The sequence below is a fragment of the Xyrauchen texanus genome, chromosome 1 (genome assembly GCF_025860055.1).
Source record: "Xyrauchen texanus isolate HMW12.3.18 chromosome 1, RBS_HiC_50CHRs, whole genome shotgun sequence".
In the NCBI taxonomy this organism is placed as follows: domain Eukaryota; kingdom Metazoa; phylum Chordata; class Actinopteri; order Cypriniformes; family Catostomidae; genus Xyrauchen; species Xyrauchen texanus.
This window is the reverse complement of record NC_068276.1, coordinates 49,935,109-49,959,526: the sequence shown is the minus strand read 5'-3', so window position 1 is coordinate 49,959,526 and position 24,418 is coordinate 49,935,109. Positions and strand designations below refer to the sequence as shown.

The 24,418-nt window shown below is 37.2% G+C and overlaps 1 protein-coding gene across 1 annotated transcript in view; it reads left to right on the top strand.

The window, feature by feature from the left end:
- Nucleotides 1-24,418, top strand: part of LOC127649319 (disintegrin and metalloproteinase domain-containing protein 33-like) — a 121,707-nt gene that overhangs the window by 40,477 nt on the left and 56,812 nt on the right. Inside the window, exon 4 of the mRNA XM_052134377.1 lies at nt 22,406-22,481. Coding sequence (XP_051990337.1) covers nt 22,406-22,481 — 76 coding nt within the window. The remainder of the gene's footprint in view (nt 1-22,405; nt 22,482-24,418) is intronic.

Here is a 24,418-nt window from a genome sequence, read left to right as displayed (position 1 = left end):
ACTGAAAGTCACTATTTATTGCAACTAGATCTAGCTGCTAAACTAATAGTAATAGAGGAGGACTTGGGTGTAGTAAAATGGCCCATTTAGTCCAGGAAATGTAGGCTACTGGATTTTAGAGAGTTGGAAAATGAACCAAAGGAATGAGAAAAGGAAGCCAAAAATTTTTGTTAACCTCTGACTGCGAATAGATTGAGTCTCACTATACTTGAAGCTTTTTGTGATGTATTGTCTTTTGCCTTCTCAATAAGTGTGGGTCCTATCCATGTCAGTGTTACTTGGCATAGCTTATGTTTATTTTAAAACAACCTTGCATTCCCTTGTTTGCTGTCTTGGCCTGTCAGGTTCTCCAAATGTAGGTGAGAAGAATGGACACACACACACACTCATATTGACGCACATAAACACAGAGCAGACTTCCTGAGTATTGTATGAGACTTTTTAGAGTTTTTACAAGACTGAGCGCTCTTCCAAGCAGGCTGAAGAGAAGAAAATTAAGATGAAGTCTGAACATGGAGGACCAGCACAGAATCTATATCACATTCTCATTGTAATGGGCCCAGGAATTGGAAGCTAGCTTGAGAACATTTTAATGAATATGCTCGATTTTTGGACCAAGCTATTCTTGCAATAGAGTGCCATTGCCTTTTAAAGTCTAATTGCCTTGTTACATTGAATTACTTAGAGTCGAGTTCTTTCAACACACAACAGGAAGCAGAGCATACAGCTTGCACAAAAACGAGATTTTCTTTTTAAAAGGGCAGGAGGAAGAGGGTGTTGTTAGACCAGTTCAGGTTGTTAAACCTTGTTATTACCCCTCCCAAAGGCATGTGGTGAGATGATAACAGTGACTTATGGTTGCTTTTAGTAATAGTTGCACCAGTGAAATGGTCTTAAAATAAAGAAAGGACCTGCTGCTGGTGCAGTGAACACATCTTTAAAGAGTGATTTAAAAGGAAGCACAGTTCTATTTTTCTATACTCTTGATTAAAAGAAGAATTGAGGATTCTTTCATTTGGCAGAAGCGATGTGGGTAGTTTGACCCTGAAACCATTTCAAAACATCAGTAAAAGTCAGCGTTCAATTTTATACTGGCCTCTTTCAGTTGGGGTTAGGGGTCACCACAACATGACCATGAATGCATTTAGAAAGCGTTTAGATATTGGAAGTGTGTGTGTGTGTGTGTGTGTGTGTGTGTGGGGTCAGTCTTTAAAGCTGAAGTGTATAATTATTTTTCCATGTTAAAATATTTTCTGTTTTATATCAGCTTAATGTGCAACTATATATTAACCATAAGTAACCTATTATTGGTAAAAGTGTAAGCAGCGTGACTGTGGTGCTATCAAAATATTGCTCTGTTTGAGCATCCCATATACAGTAGCAACAATGGCACAACTAATGGCATGAGTTTGGGGTAGGATGATAGCTGCCACAAATTTTGAATTTGCTGAAATTTGCATCTTAATATAGATTTATACTGTCTTTATTTTCCTTTTGAAATGTTATACATTCAGTCTTGCATTCTGCTCCTTTCTTAGGGAAAGAAACAAAATTGCATTTGACAAAATTACAGCAAGGTTCAAAACTAGGTTCAACTAGTTTTTAAAACCTAGTTAACGTGGTTAACTAGGTCTTTTTTTAACCAACATTTAATACAATTATTAATCTCCTAAGTCTTTAGCTGTCCTTATACAGCTCAGCTATATTGTGAAACATCAAAACTGAAATCCACATTCTTTATATGTTTTCTTAAAGAGACAGTATCCCTATAACTACTATCTGTAATGTTTTTATGCAGAGTAAGATTTTTAAGTAAAAGATACAAAGAATATACTTCACTTTAGAAACCTAAAAGCCATCTTTGATGTACTATATATACATGCAAACAAGGGGAGGTCTGGCATGTTTTTTCACTTCTACTTCCACTTTTACTTGTCATATTACACTTCCGCAAATTAAGAAATCACTGAAAAAACATGTTTGCAGCAGGTAGTCAGCCTATATTATTATTATGTATAATGTATGCCTTGGCATCAAAATTTGGTAATATTACTTTATCATATGTGATAGTAACTCCTGGGTGGGGCTATTTGTTTGTTCCACCAATGGGTGATGAAAGAAGTGTTCAGGAAAACTGTCTGAAAACAATCATTCTGTTTGGGGACATTAGTGAAATTATACAGTTCAGATTACTATTACGTTACCACATTAAGTGGCCTTCTTGAAGAGCCTCATTGTGTATTGCATGTGGCTGGCTCCATATGCCAGGCAATATAATTAAAATAAGAAACTTGCTATCATTCACTGCAAATGACAATGATGAAAATGACATTGAAAGAGGTGTCATTTTGTGTTCTTTTCACATTTTCACTCAGGCTTAGACTCACAGTTTCTGATTAGTACAACGTTTGGCATCCACTTTATTCTTACCCTCGTTCAAGAAATATGTGCTGTAATTGAATATGTTTGAGTGTGTTTGCATCTGATCTGGCATTTAATTGAAAGGCGAGACAGTTTAAAGAGAGTGAATGAGCAGTTACAGGCAAACGGCAAGGCATACTTTAGGCTTTTAATGAGTTTTAGGGGAATTTCTGAATTATGCATAATATTGTCCTTTAACACTTGGTATTTTGAAATACTGTGGTGATTATGTTGGTCATCTAATTTGGAGAGGGGTGAAATGGCATTGTGGAGTAGTTTGTGGGTTTCTGTTAAGGTCAAGCCGAATTTCACCGGCTGTCTGAAAAGGGGTTTTAGGGCAGTGGTCCTCGACCAGAGGGTCGGGACCCACTAGGAGGCCTCCGCACACTTCTGGGGGGCCTCTTAAAATTATTTGAAGCATGATAGATTATTATCATTTTTATTTAATTATAATAATTCAACTTACTGAAAATGCTACAAATGTAATAACTCCCTTCAAAAGCTTGGTATTTATGAAGAATATACACTTCTAGACATTTCTGGATTCACAAGTTAAGGAAATATCTTTATATATATATATATATATATATATATATATATATATATATATATATATATATATATATATATATATTATAATCAAAATATTTAATAGCCTACATATGGGGCTTTGGAGTCAGAAAGGTTTAGAACCACTGTTATAGGGAGAGTCGAGTTGGAGGGGATGATGGTGTATCAAGGGTGAAAGAGATTAATAGAGTTTATATAATATTAGAGCAAAACTGGAGGGGAAGAATGATTGGGGGAAGTGACAGAGAGGGAGAGAAAACTGAAGGTGTGAAGGAGAAGGGATAAAGAAAGATGGAGGACAAGAGGGGTTTAGGGCATGTAGAGTGATGATAAGGATACAGAGGACAGATGACTGAAATGAACAAGAGAGAGAGAGAGAGAGGAAATAAAGAGTCCAAACCATGGAGCTGTAATATACCTGGAGAGAGCTATCCATTAGCATCCCCATTCATCTCTATGACTGTGCTCAACTAGCGCAGGGTTCCTAGAAAGCTAGCGAAATGGAGGCTGCCATATTTGTTCATGGGCACTCAGTTCAGGGATCGGGTGTCACGTGACTGATCACACGTCAATGGGACTAGATAAGGGAAAAAATAAATTACCCGTCACCAGATGTCTCTGTGGTATAATGTAATGAAATAATTCAAATTGAAATGTTCTTGGAATGTTTTTTATTTCTTCATAAATCACGGCTACTTTGAATGGCTGTCTATGGAGAAACATGCTTTTTGCCATCGGGTGGTGTAGTTCCAGCATCTACCAGCAGGTGCTAACAGGGACCTGCTAACCAGCCCATTCCTGACCCCCTGTTCCAAACAGGTGGTTGTGGTTTAGATTCGGAGCTTGATCTCATATCCTATCTGTCATTGACCACATCTTTTAATATAGATGTTTTAATATATTTATCCTAAACCAAGACAATATGATATTTAAAATATGTTTTATGAAGTTGAAGCATATGTTCAGAATTGCTGTCTGTATAATTCAACATAATCAAGACTCGTGAACTTTTAAAACATTGCTAGTGGCACCATGGTATCACTCATGGTATAATACTACTAATAATACTATTAATAATACTAATAAAAATAACAAATTGGTGCTTTAGTATATTCCTGTCTTGAAGCTATATGCTGCTAACTTTTTCAGTATAAATGAATCGTAAAACTAATTTAAACTCACTGTACGGAGGGAATTTTTTAAAGTATTATTTTTATTTTGTCTCAATGTTGTATTCTTGACAGTTATAATATGTTAGGAATCAGACGAAGGACAGATGAGGAGTGGGGATCTAAATGCAGCTTCTTTAATGGGTGAAACAAATGGTGAACAAGATAACTCTGAATAAAACAATACAGAGAATAAACAAAACATCCACGTGAGGAAAACAAAACAAAAACACGAAAAACATCCAAGGAGTACACAGGCAGGATTAACATCTACGGAGAGCAAGGATAACATTCACATTTAAACATACAACGACCGACAATGACTGGAGAACCAACAGGGTTTAAATACACAAGCACAATGATGACTAAACGACATGCAGGTGAGAACAATAAAGTGCATGGGCAGTGATGAGGGCAGGGAATTATGGGAAGTGTAGTTTATAACGGGCATGGGGCAGACAACAGGGGATCGTGACATAATAGCAGTGCGGTTTTGAGGTAAAAATGTTATTTAAAAATTATCTGTCATCAATCTGCCAGGATTTTTTAAGGGTGCATTCCACTTCAGATTTTTAGGTTTAGTTCACCCAAAAATTTTATTTCTCCCATCATTTACTCACCCTCATGCCCTCCAAGGTGTGTATGACTTTGACATGTTGTTTTGATACAAAAAAATGTTTTTTAGAAATACATTTCAGCTCTCTAGGTCCATACAATGTGGATGGCAACATATAAGTACACCAGACAACTGTGGTGGTTAAATCCATGTCTTAGAAAGTGATATACTAGGTAGAGGTTGGCCGATATAAGATTTTCCCAATACCGATAACTAAGTTGGGAAGACGAGCCGATACCCGATTAATCGGCCGATAGTTTTTAACAGTAATACTGAATGAAAAAAAAAAACTACATTTAAAGTACTTTATGCTGAACTTTATTACAAAAATAAACATACTGACTGAACCATGAAAATGTTTTGTACTTTTTAAAATAAAATAAATATATATTAGATATATATATATAAGATATACATCGAAACCGAACTGCTGGATGGTTGTGCTTGAGATGACTCCACATGTTGGTTGCATTAACTGCTACTGCACTGTGCTTTTCCTGGCAACACTTCAGTAAAATACCCCCACACAGGTACTTTCTTTAAAGCCTTTGCCATTTGAAAATAATTAAAATATTAATAAAATATTACAGGTCAAATGTGTGAAAATTTCATTGGTAAGTAACACTTTACAATAAGGTAAATGCATTAACTAATGTTAAGAGATATAACTTAAAAATGTTAAGAATGTATTCAGTAAATGTTGAAATTAACATCAACTAACAATAAACAGTAAGTACACAAAATTTTACATGCTTTTACTAAATGTAACTAGGAGGTAAATGCTCTTAATTACCCTAAAACCAAAACAACGATCAATTCACTTCTGGTGAGGGGTCTTTAATGTGAAACTAGTGCAAACTAATGAATTGCGATGTCTTATGCTTTTTAACACTTCTATTAGATTCAGTGATATTTTTGTTTGTATTTTGCACTGTTACGCTCATTTAAGTTCTCAGTGAGAAACTCGTCACGCACACACAAACACGCACACACACATACACACACAAATGGATCACTTGATGATTATCTAATCAAAATGACAAAATACGTATTAATGTGAGGATAATTTTTTTTTATTAAAATCAGACGCGTTTCTGATTTGATTACACATTTCGCTTGACTGCATGATAATATTTTTCTCAAATTTCTCACTACCTTTAAATATACAACTTAGCTGGCTAAAGCATACACGTGACTAGATATAAACTAATGCAAATAGATGGTAATACATTTTATTTAAACATTTGGGACTTGCGTGTTTTTTGTCACATTTTTCTAAACGCTTGAGGTTAGCTTTAATATTAGCGTCCTCTCAGTCTTGTCTGCAAACATACTGCTGTTCTCTATTAATGTAGCATCTATTCAAGAAATGAATTACTTTATAATGATATGACATGTATTGTATACATACCTTTTAGTTGCTGTTTTAAATCTGCATTATTCAGCTCCGTGCAGTGTTCCGCTGCATTCAACGTGCAGTCTCACGTGTCAAAATAACCACCACGAGTCATCAGTGATAGTTTTTATTTCGCCTCTAGAGTCCGCTCTCATACTGTATAACAACAGCTCGCCCATACCAGCCGCTCCAGCACCGGACACAACGGGACAAAATGGGGGGAAATGATCAGTGTGGATTTTTGCCGATAACAGATATTTACAGAAATGGTTATCTGTGCCGATTAATTCGCAAAACCGATATATCAGTTGACCTCTAATAATAGGTGTGGGTGAGAAACAGATCAATAAGTACTTTTTTTTTTACTATAAATTCTCCTCAGCTCAGTCAATCTACACTGCACTTTCACATTCTCCTTTTTCTCTTTTCCTCCCCCCTACTGGGCTTAAATATTGATCTGTTTCTCACCAACTCCTATCATATCATGTCTGAACACATGGATTTAACCACTGGAGTCTTATGGATTACTTTCATGACTCTCATTATGTGGATTTTGGAGCTTCAAAATTTTGGCACCCATTCACTTGCATTGTGAGGACCTACTGAACTGAAATATTATTCTAAAAATCATAATTTGTGTTCTGCAGAAGAAAAAGTCATACTCATCTGGGATGGCATGAGGGTGAGTAAATGATAAGAGAATTTTCATTTTTGGGCAAACCAAAAAATTACCTTTAAAGACCCATGGTTGAGCTTTTTACCTTGTAAAGCCTCAGCAAGTTCACAGAGGTGCAAGACTAATCATCTAACTTTTCGAAACACATCTAAACTCTTGCCAAAAAAGTAACACCTCAAAAAAGGATGTTGCCAACTTCTGCTCACATATTCAAATTCTGCAAATTTAGCAGCACAATTCTTAGAAAAAGCTTAACTGAAACATCCTTCAGTGAAACTTCTTGCAAGCGCGTAACATTCTTCCACAGAGCTAAATTGTGCATGATGTGATTATGCATTTATGAATGCCTTCCTCAGCAGCGGGAATGGTCGTATGGCTGCCGAACATACCTCTGATTCACCCTGCTGCAGTTTTCTAACTCCCTGCCCTGCATTCCCATCTGCAGAGGGCTTGTTTTGTTCTCCTCCTGACAAGCAGCCAGTGTTTGTGTAATCTGCTCTCTCGTGCACCCTCAAGATTAAGTAAGCCTTCCCTCTTCAGTCGAATGCACTGAAAATATCACTGAGAGTGATGATTCCATATTTGCATGTAGTTCAGAGATGAGAGCTTGTAATGTTCATTGATTTAATGGGGGAAATATTGCTGTTATACTCGCATTTAATGTGGCTGTCACATGTGGTAAGAACAAGCTGGTGGAAATAAAAAAAAATTATGAAAATTTTTTGAGAAAACAGTGAAGCATATTTTACTCAGATGTTGTGTAGTGTGTAGATGAAACAGTGTGATGAAGGAAAGTTAACTCGAAATTCTCTCTTGTTTTTTAAGCATCTGTGATTAAAGGTTTTTGCTTGCCAAGATATAGTCCCATAATATAGTGTCGGGTCAGAATCATTTCAAACTCATGGAGGTTTTACTGTCAAGCGTTCTTGTCAAGTGCTTAGTGCTTTTTGTTGTAATGTTTTTGGAACAGAGCAATCCTCTGGATATGACGCTTAGGCCATGGACAGTTTTCTCTTTCAGGTCTACTACTGTCATGAGGGAGCAACTGTTTGAACCCCTTGTCTCTAGGGGTTGAACTGTCATTGAATAACAAAAGCTGCATAACAAATCTTTCTACTTTTGTGTTACACTGAAAATAATAAATAACAGCATAAAGGTCTGGACAAACATAATGACTGGATTTTCTTTTATGGGTGATCTGTACCTTTAAGCACTGTATACAACAGGACAGCACTCTTGCAATGTGTTGGCCAGACATTTTGTTCTGCTTGCCCTCCCCTAGACTGTTTGTGACCTTCAGCTTTCCGAAAAGCGTATCTTCTGAAACGTTCACAGCTCATCCATATCCACGGTGAGAAGTATCGGTAGTTCAGTGTTAAAGTACAGTCCTTATAGGGCAACAGTTGGTATATTTGCATTAGCAAGAAGCCAGCTGACTTACAGTACATTTGAGCATATGTGGTGTATTGTTAGCGATGAAATATTTATAGCCCCCAAATTCCCCCAAAAATATTGCCACATCTTGAGTCACTTAACTCAAGACAAACATACACAATGGCGGATATTCTCTCTCTCTTTCTCTCTCTCTCTCTTTCTCTCTCTTTCTCTTTCTCTCTCTCTCCCTCTCTCTCTCTCTCTCTCTCTCTATATATATATATATATTCTTAATCTACCCTCTCTACCCTCTTTCTCACTTACAAATACTCAGATACTTGTTACTTTCTGTTCGCGCCCTCCCCCCCATTTCCTTTGTTCCCTCTCTGTCTCAGTCTAGTGAACAGTACACTGCTGGTTTGAATGAGGTGATTGGTAACAGATGGTGCCGCTTTAAAAGGGCAAGGAGTTTTATGCCCTCAGTAGGTCACTGGGCCATACTCGATCTCTGGCTCTCATCCAAACACACACAGCTGACTTCTTTTGTGTCCCTAATAACCTTCATACATTAGTGAGGTTTTAAGATTAGGAAAATTATAAAATGCTGTGGCAATTAGCTGCAACTTTTTAAACATATTGGGTGAAGCTCACAGAAACATCCAGGTCACATTTCACCTCAAAATCAAAAGAAATAAAAATAAGACATGCATTTAAGGACTGTTATGATTATTTTTTTAAACATTTTGACATTATTTTCATGACAGTGAAGCGCAGTTTTTCCCAATATCCACATTGCCATAATATGAACCAACATTTAACTTTTGAGTTTTTCATAATTAAGATTAGTCTCAGTTATGATTCTCATTAGATTCTCATTACTGTAATGCATTATTTTATATATGTATATTATATCTATCTATCTATCTATCTATCTATCTATCTATCTATCTATCTATCTATCTATCTATCTATCTATCTATCTATCTATCTATCTATCTATCTATTACCATAAAATACTGTAATGCTACTTTTTATGTATATTAGCATCAATGTTGGGAAGTAGCCATGCTGCCAACTAAAAGGGATAGTTCACCCAAAATTAAAAATGTATCTTAATTTACTCACCTTCATGCCATCTCAGATGTGTATGACTTTCTTCTGTTTAACACAAATGAAGATTTTAGAAGAGAATCTCATCTTTGTAGGTCCTCATAATGCAAGGGAATGGGTGCAAACATTTTGAAGCTCCAAAATGCACATTAAGGCAGTATAAAAGTAATCCAATAACACTCCAGTGGATAAATCCATCATTTGTGAAGCGATATGATAGGTGTGAGTGAGACATAGTTCAATATTTAAGTCTTTTTTTACTTCACATTCATCTTTTGATTTTGGTGATTTGCATTATTCTCGCATATCGCCACCTACTGGACAGGGAGGAGAATTTATGTTAAAAACTGACTTAAATATTGATCTGTTTCTCGCCCACACCTATCATATTTCTTTAGAAGACATTGATTTAACCACTGGAGTCTTATGGATTACTTTTATGCTGCCTTAATGTCCTTGTTGGAGCTTCAAATTTCTGCCCACCATTCACTTGAATTGTATGGACCTACAGAGCTGAAATATTTTTTCACAAGAACACAAGTCTTTGTGTTCTGCAGAAGAAAGAAAGTCATACACAACTGGGATGGCATGAGGGTGAGTGAACGATAAAAGAATTACAATTTTTGGATAAACAATCCCTTTATCTAAATGTATTCAGTAGCTTTCAAGTGAACGATAAGAGAATTACAATTTTTGGATAAACAATCCCTTTATCTAAATGTATTCAGTGGCTTTCAAGTAGCTTTCAAAATATTATAGCTTTTTTCAGTATTGAGTTACATTTTCAGACAAATACTGGTGTAGCATCACAAATCACTATAAATGTCACATTGTATAGCAAACGCAGCTGAGGAAGAAATCAAATGCATCTAATCCGTCCTCTCGTAGCACTGGGAATTTTAAATCATTTAAGTTAATTGGTTCTTTAGGACAGTTCATGTACATGAAGTGGTTAAAATAGACAATAAACTATTTAGTGTTGAGAAGTCTAATTCATTTTAGTGAGTTGGTTCATTCACATTGTTCATGTAAATTAACTAGTTCACAAAATGATGAGGCCCTGCACAGTCTTAAAGTGACATTGTCTTCTTTTTATAGTGAAATATTAAATTAATTCCTGCTGTTTATTACTATATTTCAACTTTTCAAATATATTCCAATATTTTGTTTTATAAAATAGGGTATTTTATAGGTTCATGAGTTTATATTTAGAAGTTCAATTTAATGTCACACTTTACCCTAATAACATGTAGGTAAATAAGGTTTACCTACATTTCTTTTATTCACATCTTTCTTCACCGAAGCAGACCTGCCATCGAGGCTGCCTCCTAACAGGGCACTGTTTCGCTGTATACTTGTCATACAGCCCCCTATGGCTGTACACAGGCCCTCTCATCCTATTTTTCCACCCGGAGCAGTCCCTATAGCATGAGGCTGCCTCCGTGAATACTTTAACGCGAGGGAATCATAAGATTAACAATTGAATTCAAGCAGGCTCGAGTAACGCCGTTGCTTAAAAAACCCACACATAACCCCACACAGACTGGTTGCTCTCATCCCATTCATAGTGAAAACACTTTAAAGGGCAGTTTTCAATCAGATATCTCTCACAGAACAATCTGCTGGATGACAATCAGTCAGGCTTCAAAAGTGGACATTCCACTTGTCCACTTTGACTGGTTTAATTCCTATCTCTTAGGTAGGTCCTTCAAGGTAGCCTGGAGAGGTGAGGTGTCCAAGTCACATCAGCTACTTACTGGGGTACATCAGGGCTCAGTGCCTGGGCCACTTCTCTTCTCTATATACACAAAATTACTGCTAATAATACTACTATTCTGATGCTAGTGAAACTTTGTAATACAGCACTTTTTGTCCCCTTGTCTCCTTAAGATGTATTATTTCTCTTTTGTAAGTCGCTTTGGATAAAAGCTTCTGCTAAATGAATAAATGTTAATGTAATTCAAATATTGTGCCAACGCACTCTAGCATTTCAATCCGGTTCTCCCCCACAGGTGATTCCTGTCAGCTTGATTACCTCATCGTGCAGCTCATTTAGGGTGTTTTCCATTCAGGGATTGTTCTCATGCCCTATTCCCTTCTAAGACTTTACCATCAACTGGGAGATATTTGGAGGGCTAAGAAGTGGGGAACTCACTTTTAAGCCTTTATTATCAGAAAAGTTATCTTCCAACATGAATATCATGATTGTTCTCCCTTCAAAGTGCCCTTCAGATTGTGATTTATTCCATTTGGAACACAGGGGCAATCATGAAATAAGCAAACTTCTTTTCAAACGACTGCCTCTCTAATTACAGATCTTTACAAATCAGTGCAGACATTTTAGAGCGAGCAAGCTTCCACAGCAACTTCCGCTCTGACCATGCTACAGCTCACTATGGCTATATAAATATTCTGTCGAACAGACCCGAGCCAAATTCGGTGCCGCAAGTGGCGGGTCATGCTCTGCATCACAACTCATTAATTAATCATTCCGTAAACATGTCACACCTCCTCGCAGCATTCGGGCTCACCTCGATGCGCAGCTCCGATAACTATAAAGCAAGCGCTTCTACAAACTTCTATTCATCTCTAGAATATAACATGACTTTCTCTCTTCCCGCCCAGGACAAATGTTTCACGCAATGAAATCAATCCATCATTTTAATTTTACAGACAAATCTTCTCTACTTTTAGCCCAAATCATTGGATTACAAACTCTCAACAAGCTTGACCATACAACCTTTAAAGTGTTTCAACAATCTGTCATAATCTTGCACTCTACTCAAGCTTAAAGTAATTTGCATTTTGCTTCATCCACACAATATTTCAGTTTTCTGTATAATTGAATACAGTTTAACAATATAAATAAGCGTATTTATTCACCACACATATGCGAATCAGCACCCATATTGTATCTATTAAATCCATTTATCAGGCACAAACTCCAAATGATTTCGTACATACCTCATGCCAATGAGTCACCCCAAGTGTCACCCCATGCCAATAATACAGAGTTAATTTAATTACTCACATTATATTGGAGAACAATCAACAAAGCTCCAAACCATATGCTTAAGTTAAATAAATATCAGACTACGGTATTAATCTTGGTACTTAGTTTCAGGTGCCTTCTAATTTAATGACAAACTACAACTTTAAATTACATTGTACGTATGCTCATGCAAGCATGTATCCTGACATTGCTTCATAAATGTTCCAGATATTTAATAGAGCAAACAATTAAGGTTAAGGTATCCGCAGACACTACATTTAACTATGTCTCCCTCAACAAGCGTTTGCACAAGCATGTTCACAGGTGTCTTACAACACCTAATTGTGAAAAAAATTCACAATTAGGTGTTGTAAGACACCTCTCTGTTACCCCAATCGCTAGCGCCATTTAATGTTAGCCGTATCTGCAAATGCATGTTTTACATTTTACTGTTTACATTATCTGGTAAAGTTAGATTATCTATAAACCCATCCCTCTAGGAAGCAGAAAGTAGTGGTAGCCCTCCTGTTTCCAACAGTGTACACCCACAATCAGAGTGCTGGGCTATTCCGTTATCTCAGCAGAACACAGTTGCCTGCACAGACTTGAGCCCCAGCTAGTCGCAATGTTAACCGCTTCAGGTTCTTTTGCCCACATCAAAGTCTTTCTAGCAAGTCAGTCCAGTGTCGCCATCTTTGGAATGCTGAAATGGTGAAGAAATTTTTCTCAATTTGAACCTAAAGGATAGATGTTGATCAAAAAAACTCTGCATAATAAATTGTGTAAAGTGGGTTTACTTCTGAGATTCTGTGACCACAAGGACATTGAAATTAATTTAAAAGAAGCTAATCATTTTTACAATATTCTGTCCAATTATAAACCTGGTACTTTAGGAAGAATTTATTTATTATTCTCCATTGCACTCTTAAAACGTAGCTTCAAAAACTGTTCCACATCTATTCATTTATGCAATATGCATATGCTTGTGTCCAAAGTAACTGGTGCATTCGAGGTCCTCATTTGATCAGATTGTGTGTTTGCTTGGAATTGAACCCATGATCTTGTCCTTGTTATTGTCATGCTGTACCAGTTTAGCTACAAGAACACGAGCAACTTTAATTCTAAGGGTCAGAGACAAAATGAAAAATGGTAATGAAAAACGATGACTGTACTGACGCAAAATAAGATATGTGATATGACCCCTTAACAATTTCCTATTACTGTTAAATTAACTGAATCCCTTACTGGTCTGGATTGGAGTTCTTTCTGGATCACTATAACCTCCAGACACTTTCTGAGAGAAGTAGCCTTGCCTCGTTTCATCTTAACACATTCCACTACTACTACTCCAATCCAAGAGCTTGAAGGAGCGCAATTATAGACAGGGAATGTACTCTCCCTGATGTACTCTCCAGCAGTACTGGACAGACCGGCTGCAGTGACCCACTGTGAATGAGACACTTCACACTTAAATGCAGCACCAATGGCATCCAAGGATAACAAACCAGCTCTCTGAAAACATGGCTCTGACCCTAGAAGGGACTACAGAGGTGCCGTCCTCTTTGACCGTGGATACCCAGATGGAAGGGGGTCACTGCAAATTCAGAGAGTTATAACCTTAACATCTTAATGAGGACAAAAATATGGCATAAGGGGGCGGTAGTGATCCAATCAGAGCAATATACCTGAAATATCTAACACACACCTCTCTCTCTCTCTCTCTCTCTCTCTCTCTCTCTCTCTCTCTCTCTCTCTCTCAACTGCACCAATACTGCATTTCATATATATACCTAAAGATACTAAATATTCCACACAAACCACAAATATCTCATCTCCATCCAAAACAAACACACTGGATAATACAAGTGCATATCTTCTACTGTGTTTATATTATGTTGTGTTTTATTGTTAAATGCAAAGAAAAATATATATATTTTTTCAATTTTTCAGCCATTACTAAAAATATAGTCAACGTTTAGAGTCATTTAAATGTTATATTGTTTTTCCCCTTGCCATTGCTTAGGAAGGAGCCAAAGTGCACTGTTCACCATTCCATCTTACACATTTTCATGAATGAGCTGTTGCCCATTGCCCTCCTTATTAAATTTAGCTATGTTCAAAACAGCATATTCTCAAAATTGACTAGATGGTTGGTTGTCTGAATGGCTAATCGACTAGTTTTTCTTAAAGGGATAGCTCACCCAAAAATGTAAATTCTGTCAGTGTTTGTGGACTCATGTTGTTCCCAACCCTAATTACTTTCTTTCTTTCTCCCATGGAACATAAAAGGAGATGCTTGGCAGGATGAAAAACCCTGTATAATTATGTTGGTTCAGGGTCATGTCCACCAGAAACCTTCAATTAATCTTTGTCATTATAGTCATGACAAGAAAACGGAGACCTGAGGATTATGCACAATAATAGGAACATTATTCATAGCAGGTGATTTAAAGTTACAATTATGCTAGTTCTGGAGTTACAGCAAGTAGAAACTGCACATTAAAGGTCAACATAACTGACATTTAACTTTGATATGCCATTGTAATATTGCAATAATGTTGATGTTGTGTCATATGAGGTGCTATCACACTTTGATGGAAATCACCCACGTATTCTCAGAGAAGGTTTTAGTGTGCCGACAGACTAACAGTTAGTGTAAACCTGTGTATGGATCTTTCGAAACCCTACATTATGAATATAATGATATATTAATAATTATAGCAATTATAATAACAATAATTAAAACGATCTCAATCTCATTACAGTTAACATGCTGTCACTAAGAAAAAAATATTAAAACTCACCATTCTACATCACTAACTGACTCGGTGGATAGTGAGCAGTCTGACCCAAATTAATATGCAAAACTTACCATTAATATTGCTAATTATGTGTACAATGTTCAGGCCCAATTTTATGCACCCGTGGAATTATTTTCAAGATGGGAGAAATGTATTCATCCGTAATGCATGTTCACTAGAGGTTTAAGGCCTTCCATCCAGAGACTAACCCATTTTCACGCACTAACTGTCCTCGGATCAGAGTACTGTTGACTCAAGACAGAGTATGTGAGTGGAGCAGAGTGGGAGTGGAGCGGTATGATTTTGCCTGGAGCGAGGAGCGGGTTTTAAAAAAATCGGAGCGTCTTTGTTTTCTCTCGCTCCAAGAGCGCTCCACTAATGCTCTATCACAGGCAAAACACCTGTTAACAGACCTTAATACAATAATTCACCACATGTTAAGCAGTGTTAAACACTATTGGCATGAAGGAAAGATGGAATTTCTTATATAACCAGATAGTATGTGATAAAAAAATACTAATTTAAAATCTAGCAGCACTTGGTAATATTCGACCTCCAGCACGAAGGTTACTTTCGCTTTTTGTTTTCACGCTCCCTATTATTGAGTAAAGCTTGACTTAACTACATGCTTGTGTCTCGTCTCTTTATTCTTACATCAACTGGCATATAGTGAAAATGAATGACGGGATGGCGAAGGAGAACACGAGTGAGGAGGTGATCAAATATTTGTTGTGAAATCCTAAAAGTTCACATTTGGAGAGAAAATCTAAAGGTCAGTAATACATATATCCCATATTAAATATTTTGAATGATCATATCAACATTCTAATCTAATGCATCTCAATCTTAACTGTAGGCTATTATTTCCCGCATTAAATAGAAATGAACTTTTAACGACGTAAAACACCAACTGAACTAATCAACATATTAATATTACGTAGTTTGACTTTAATCGATTGCCATCTAAATTTAGTTTAGTGCCGTAGGTTAATTTATGCGTTATACATTTGCAGATGAAGAAGCTCAGCAAATGCAAATAGAGGAATATTTAAAATCTTAAAAAATTCAAACGCTAGTATTTCTAAAAGTGAACTCTACATTAGACATATAATTTTGTCTGATCTAGTTTTATTTAATTGATCAATCCCAGAGAATGATGCCGATATGTTTCAAAAGTAAGCTATACAAATCATTTAATTTAGTCTTGGGCTAATGTTAGTGTTCTAATAAAGCACATTTGAGCTTTTCTTCTAGTATTGTGTATTTATTTTTCATATAATGCACCTTCTGCATGGATGGTTGTGATATTAAAAAGCATACTGAAATAACTTTACAGCGGAGAGGTAGTTAGGCGCTGATTTTGCCATGGAGCGAACACGGAGTGGGGTTTCTCTAATCCAGGAGCGCGGAGTGAGCTAGGAGCGGGAAATGGACAACACGGAGTGGAGCTGGAGCGGATGGGAAATTGTTGTCGCTCCACTCCACTCGCATATTCTGACTCGAGAGCTGTAGACTGGATTAAATGGTAATACAATTTAGTCATAAACATATTTCCAGTATGTTTTATTTGTTACACTTGTTCAGCAAAATACACCTGAAACATACGTTTCACCCCTTTATTACACACATACTTAAATGTCATCAGCTGATCAGTTCTCAGTATGTCGGACACCTCTGAAAAAGGTGATTCTCAGTTCAGTGTACTGTTGACTCAAGAGCTGTTACGACCCGAGCGTTCAGTCCGATTTGTGAACTAGCTGGAGCGGTTAATTGCAAAGAAGTGATGGCAAAGCTGATATCACCAATTCTAGGATCATATTACTCCCGGATATTGGCTCATTTTCATCCGGAGTGTCAGGCACATCCAAGAGATAGGTTAAGATAACTTGTGGATCAGTGTTGACTCGAGACACAAACTGTTTCAAATTATTCAGTCCGATTTAGTGAACTAGTTGAACTCGTTCAGGAAAAGAACCAGTTCAAAAGAACAATTCGTTCACGAACTGGTCATCCCTATTATCAACACATGTATTAGCCTACACAAATAATGCATAAAAACGTTTTTTGGACATGTACCATTACCAGAATGCATTATCAGAATCAGCATCAGAAAAAGCTTTATTGCCAAGTAAGTTTTTTACGCATACAAGGAATTTGTTTTGGTGTTGTAGGTGCATGTCACACAATCTCTAAATATATGAAATAATTAAAATATAAGCAATATAAATATGTCCACACAGTATCAATTAAAAGTAAGAATAAAAAGAGAGAGCTGAGTAGTACAGTGGAATGTAGAGCCAGAGGTGGAGTGTGGAGAGTGTCAGGGTGGGTACCGGCCCTTGTTGATAAGGCAAGTGGCGAATGGGAAGAAACTGTTCTTGTGGCGTGAGGTTTTTGTCCTGATGGACCTCAGCCATTGTATTATGTTAATACAATAGGCTATATGAAAATGGTTATCATATAGCGAATTACAATGGTATTTTGTTAATAACTTTGAAGCACCATGCAAATACAGAATGGTACATAAATATGGTAATCGTATATCCAAGTACCATGGCATTACCATCTGATACCAACAGAAATCACATTGTTATTAGCCAGATGTGTACGCACGCACGAGCACACACACATGTTGGTCTACCTATCATTATGAGGACTTTCCATAGACATAATGATTTTATACTGTACAAACTATGGATTCTATCCCCTAAACCTAACACAACTCCTAAACCTAACCCTCACAGAAAACTTTCTGTATTTTTACATTTTCAATAAAACATCATTTAAGTTATTTTTTAAGCTATTTAAATTATGGAAACACTAGATATGTCCTCATAAACCACATTTATAGCATAATACACTCGTAATTACCAGTTTGTAACCTATAAAATTGTCCTTGTAAACCACATAAACATGCCCACACACACACACGAAATTTGGCCTCTGATGATATATCCGGTAATTCTGTGTCTAGCTGCTATATTTCTGTATTGTATAGATGAATATATAGATTAATAGTATACTGTATGTATGCAGTGTTTTATACAGGAATGTGCAAATGAAATTGTTTAAATGGGTATGGGTTTGTAGAGTTAGTAGTCTAAATCTGAAAAATAAAATGTAAAAAGTTAGATTTTTCATATTGAACGCCATTGTAGAGGTAGTAGTATAAATATGAAAATGAACTGCTGAACACATAGTTTTGTATAAGTAGCATGTCTAAATATTAATTTACATGGATTTTTTTATGTGCACATTCCGGCACGTATTGCACCATACTGTATACTGTATTGCACTAAACTGTAATATACTCTACCAAGGATTTGTTAAACATCATGTGAACAAGACTTTTAGATGCTTTGTCTATGACAGTATGCTCCGTGCATCTGCGGTTGAAAAAATATGAAGTAGCTTAGATGTAGCAAGCTACTTTTGGTGTGTAGCTTGTAGTGTAACTTGCTACTTTCTTTTTTGTGTAGATTTTAGCTTAGCTTAACTCATTTTTCTGTTGAGCCGTTTGTAGCTTAGCTTGCCAAACTTTTTGAGTAGCTTGCCCAACACTGCATTTAAGACAAGCAATTCTAAGACTGAAACATTATTATTCACACCATTATGCATATTTTGATGGAATCTTCAGGATGGAGCAAACAGAGCTATCGAAGCTAATTGCATATATCTCTTCTGTATTTGAAACTTACCCTTAATACATTTATAACATGCAGTCTCTTTATGCATGTTTTTACCTAAGATATGTGGTCATTTTTAGGATAGGGCAAATTGAAAGATTTCAGCTATCGAAAACTATTGCCCATAACATTCTTTAACTCCGGTATGCAAACATTACTGACAGTTGACTCTTATGCAAACTGATTACAGCTCTGGCAAACAAAGATTTTGGTACTTAATGGCCATCATGCTCCAATAAGCAAACTTTAACTTATAACAAACTGATCACAGTTTCATTCTGTGGAATTGAACATCAAAGCAGATAGAGCTGTCAATCTCTATTGCCTAATTAGGATACATAAAAGTTACTTGGGCATGAATGCTCAAAAAACTTGAACAACTATTGTGGTGCACAGCTTCAGTAAGTGATATTTGTCACAGTCCTTTAACCTGCAGGGCTTGTTATTATAGCTACAATTAGGAGTTGAAGGGCTAAAATGGGTGTTAGATCAGTACGTACATCTCAGTTTCCTACTTAAAACCAAAAAAAATGTGACTCATGCATTCTTGCTCGCATTATCAGAGGCTTTGTGTTTTCCCTCAATACCTACAAATATATTCCACTTTTTCAGTGTGGCTAATTGTGGCCAAGGTGGAAGAGTGCAGCTTACTGCAGTGATTTGCTTGAGTGGTGAGTGTTGTTTACTTGTAGATATGAGGTTTTCTAATAGGCAAGTTTGTTTTGTTTGCATGATTGCAATACACAAATAGAGTAGGTTGTTCACTAGGCTTTAAAAAGTGTTTATTGTTGAAATTGTGGTAAGTCTAGGTGCAGGGTGATGGACTAAAGGAGAAGTTCAGTACAGATAGGGTTTGTGGCAGTTTTGGGGAGCGTTATTTTTAAAAGTAATATGATAATAAAAATGATAATAATGCGTTACTCATATATAGATGTTATCTCTGTTGTTTTAAATGCTATTTGAATAAAGTTGAGTTGAGATGAAAGCGCAAATGATGTAATATAATTATATCAATATATAGTCTACATGTAACATGTGCTTTAAAGTGGATTAGTGCTCTGCTCTGTCATCTGATACAAAGTGAATGATTCTGGAGATTCCAGTGTATGAATGGTTGGATATATACATTAATTTAAAGGACGCAACTCATCCACACTAAGATTGCTGCCTTTATCGATTTAATAAATCACACTAGGACATGTCAAGATTTTAATTTGTTTCATTGTCCATTTCAGTATAAAAGGAGTAACAGAGCACGCATTCAAAAAATAACCTGTGAGCATTTTAAAGCAGGTGTGTGTCAGTTATACTGCGTGCTGGTACAGGATAGAGTTGGTGCTCAGTACTACCAGTAATGCAAAAACACTGGTATTTCTACATCTTTTTCATTTTAGAATCGACTTGGTACCGAAGTACCAGTATTTTGACAACACTATCTCTAGCTCATTTTCACTACACAAATGATTAGGTTTAGTTTTTTGGTGCCCCTCCATGGACATTACACCAGAAAATAAAGCTCACACGTGCCCATATGCCCATTTTAGTCCTTCAACTTTTAGCCCTTCAACACCCATTTTAGCCAGTCAACTGATCTAATACACATTTTAGCCCTTCAATTGCCATACGCAAAGTAAGACATTGTGATTTGCACACTGGGGGCAGTGTTTCGTATTTCAGTAAGCACAAACTGATTTTACCTAAAGAAAAATCCACAAAAGTTGTGAATGGTCCTCTTTGTAACCAGAGACCTTTCACCAGGATAATGAAAAAGATATCTGAGGTAGCTTCACATTTTCTCCAAGATTATTTTAAGATCAATGCATCATATTTGGGCATCGGCTATTTGTATATTCTGTTTCATGAAGTTACAAGCAAAAATGCAACAAAAAGCCACATCTGTTTACAACTTATAAACTCTTGTGCTTCATGACTTTTACTCAATAAATAGCCTTGGTCTGTGAGTGAAACAATATGCTTGTTGTATTGTCTTCATTGAGACATTTCTGAACTGTTTGATGTTTTGAGAGTATGGTGTTCAATAAATAAACATATTTTAGAAGTAGTGAAAACAGGACTCTAATTTGTTAGCAAGTAAAAATACTTGTTAAGAATTGGTTATATATTGCCAATATGCATTGTAATTCCCAGCTTGTAAGTTTTCAAACAACCACCATATTGTGTTGGAGTCTCACAAAGTGTTGAAATCAGAGTGGTAATTTATGAATGTGCAGATTATGGTGCTCCCTCCATAATAAATGCACAAATCAAATTGCCAGCTGTGTTGTCTCATTGAAATTCTATAGACACGTACACACACACAGACAACAACATCCTCTCTCCAATTCCAGCATTTCAGCAGCAATCTCCACACCAACTTCAGATTGAAAATGTGCCATCATTTCATTCTTGTCGGATGTAAAAGGTCATGATTTGATGCATGTTTCCAGATTTTTCATTTCCTACCACATTCCTCGCTCCTCAACACCTCTTTCCAAAATGGTGGTCCTTATGACTCACCTCTGGTCTTTTAGTTGTATTGTCATGTCAGAGCTTCATCGCTTTCAAAAGCATGAAACTTGCAATGCAATTTCATGGAATACTGGATTCAGATCAGCATAGAATAAAAGAATGTCTTGCAGAAATGTGCTCTCAAACACACAACCTCGTAGGAGATTCTGAAAGTTAGTTGAAAGTGTCTGTGTCCTCTTTTTCCATAGCTTCTATAGATTGTCTGTCATGTATGTGACCTGAAAAGTATAATTTTTTCTACCCATTCATAATTGTAAGGAGCAATCATTTTAGGGAAAAGATTAAGGTTGATTTCCCTAAAAATATAAATACAGTACCGTGACTCTGTGGCACTTTCCTGGAAGCTTGTTTAAGAACAGTAATTCCTGCCGGTCCATTTGGTGCTGCTATTTGTGTAGAAATTACATATTTCCCCTTTAAGCATACTCTTTGGACTGCATTTAAGCTCTGCAATCAGAGTGAAATTGGCCCTAAACATTTCACAACTTCAATTTATGGTTGTAAATGGTATAGTATCCCTCTGTGTGTGTGTGTGTGTGTGTCTCTGTTTGTGTGCATGGCCTGATGGATAGACTTGATTACTGAGTCAGTTCTCACATCCTGAAGCCCCCCCACACACACACACACTCTAATCATAGCCTCTCTGACGAGATCACAGCTCTGACCAACCACCCTTTCCAAAGCCACAATAACACTCCAGCTAAAGCCTGGCCTCTTATCAACCTGATTTTTTTCCAATAGAGAATGGTGTGATGGAGCAGGATTGATGGCGAGTTGAGATCATATGTTTTTATTGTCCTTATTGAACTAATGCTGTGAAGCATGTGAGGCTTCTGAAGGAAAAACTACATCTGCATTCTGAGTGGGCTCATGTTAACGGTTTGCAGTAATTCACAAGCTGGTGATTTGAATAATGTTGACACATATACAAACATTGTATCTTGAAAGTATTGCATGAAAAATGTTATAATAGTTGGAATAGAAAATTGGAAAAACCTCCTTCATATGTGTATTTGTATGCAGAGATTTCAGAGCTACAGCTTTTTAACTTTTTGTTTCTCTTAGGGAGCTGCTGGGTCGTGACTTCTCAGAGACTCACTATGAAAATGGCCTCCCCGTCACCCAAACCAGCAATCACACTGTAAGCAGGAGTCTCTCACTCTCTCTCTCTCTTTCTTGTGTGTCTCTTTTTGTTCATTTGTCTCTTGTTCCTTCTCTATTTCTCTCAGTTTGTTACATAATGTTACATGCTGACTCATGTCAACAAATAGAACCTTACTGAATACTGTTAATGTATAATTTATGTGGGTGAATCTCAGAGTTTGGGTCATATCTATACCAAAAAAAAAAAAAATATATATATATATATATATATATATATATATATATATATATATATATATATATATATATATATATATTATATAATGTATGTAAAGCAGTTCAATGGAAAGGAGGAGGCGAGAACCGGCTTGACAATATAAATTATATTTCAATAAAGAACAAAAACCAAAAGACACAAACACACATAGGATAGACAGCTGCCCATAAACGTTCCCTCTCTGTCGCATCACCGTCCGCAGTCGGCCTTTATCCCTCTCTGAGGCTTGTTTAGCCTTATAAGTGACCGGGTGTGTAAAATCACGACCCGGCCCGCCCGCCGCCCTCCGCCATGGGAAAAAAAACTCTTATTTGCCGGTTCTCCGATACGCCGTAGCTTGGTCCTCGGCCACTCCTCCACCCTCTAATGGATGACAGCCGTGCCTCCCCGGGAAGATTGGAGGCAGTCCTCCAGCCCCTGGTGGATGGAACACCCCACCGAGTTCTTGGGGAACAGATGGGGTCTCCCCCGCCCCTGGCAGCGGTTCTCTTGCTCCAGGCGGTCGGCCGGGAGGCCCCTCCCCACTCGTGGTCGGAGGTCCTCTCTTAACCCCGCCATGTTTAGCGGCTGGTAGGGGTCTCACTCTGCCCCTGGCAGCGGCCCTGACCACTCCAGGCGGTTGGCTAGGAGCCCCTTCTCCCCTCGCGGTCAGTGGCCATTCCTCTGCTTCCAGGCGGCCGGGCTCCTCCGTCCCCCAGGAGATGGCCGCGGCTGCTCCATTGGGGTAGATGTTAGCAGCGTGAACTCCACTATGGTGTATCCCTCCTCCTTCAATATAATGGGAGTTATGGAAAGGAGGAGGCAAGAACCGACTTTAAATTATATGTAATTAAGAACTTAAACCAAAAGACACAAACACACACATATGACGGAGAGCTGCCCGTAAACACTCTCTCTCTCTGTCGTACCACCGCCCGCAGTCGGTTTTATCCCTTTATCCATCTCGGAGGCTTGATAAGGGGCCAGGCGTGTAGAATCACGACCCGGCCCTACCCTCCGCCCTGTCACACAAATATCTCAAACATATTAAAGATAAATTATGAAGAGTCATTATTGTTTTAGCTGAAATTCTTAAATATTTACACACCTAATGCTGATCAGGGCTTTTTTATAGATCTTGATGTTGCAAGCTGCTGGCACCCCTCAGGATATAATATTGGGAGGAGACTCAGGATCATAGTGAAGCAAGTGTGTAAGCCCCCTAGAGCAAAATTGACGCTTCACAGGATGTGTAAAAATCTTAGTCTTACAGATTTTTGGAGAGTTTTAAACCCATCTGGTAGAGACTATACTTATAAATCCATAAGATTTATTCTAGAATAGATTTGTTTTTATATCTAAGTCACTCATTTCATCTGTTGTTGATTGCTCAGTTGGAAACATCTCAGTCTCAGATCACGCCCTGGTGAGTTTAGAGGTGTTGCCACATATGGAGAAAAATAAATCATATAGTCGATAGTGCTTTAATGTATCCCTTTTGCAAAATCCTGATTTCCAACAAATGTTAAAGTCTGAAATCAATGTTTATATGGAGACCAACTGGTCCTTAGTATCCTCTGTGGGCATGGTTTGGGAGGCACTTGAGGCAGTTCTTAGGGGTCGGATCATACAGTATGCCTCATTCATAAAAAAGTCCAAAGCACGAGAACTCGTAGAGTTGGAAGGGAATATTAAAAGTGCCGAGACAGAGCTGAAGT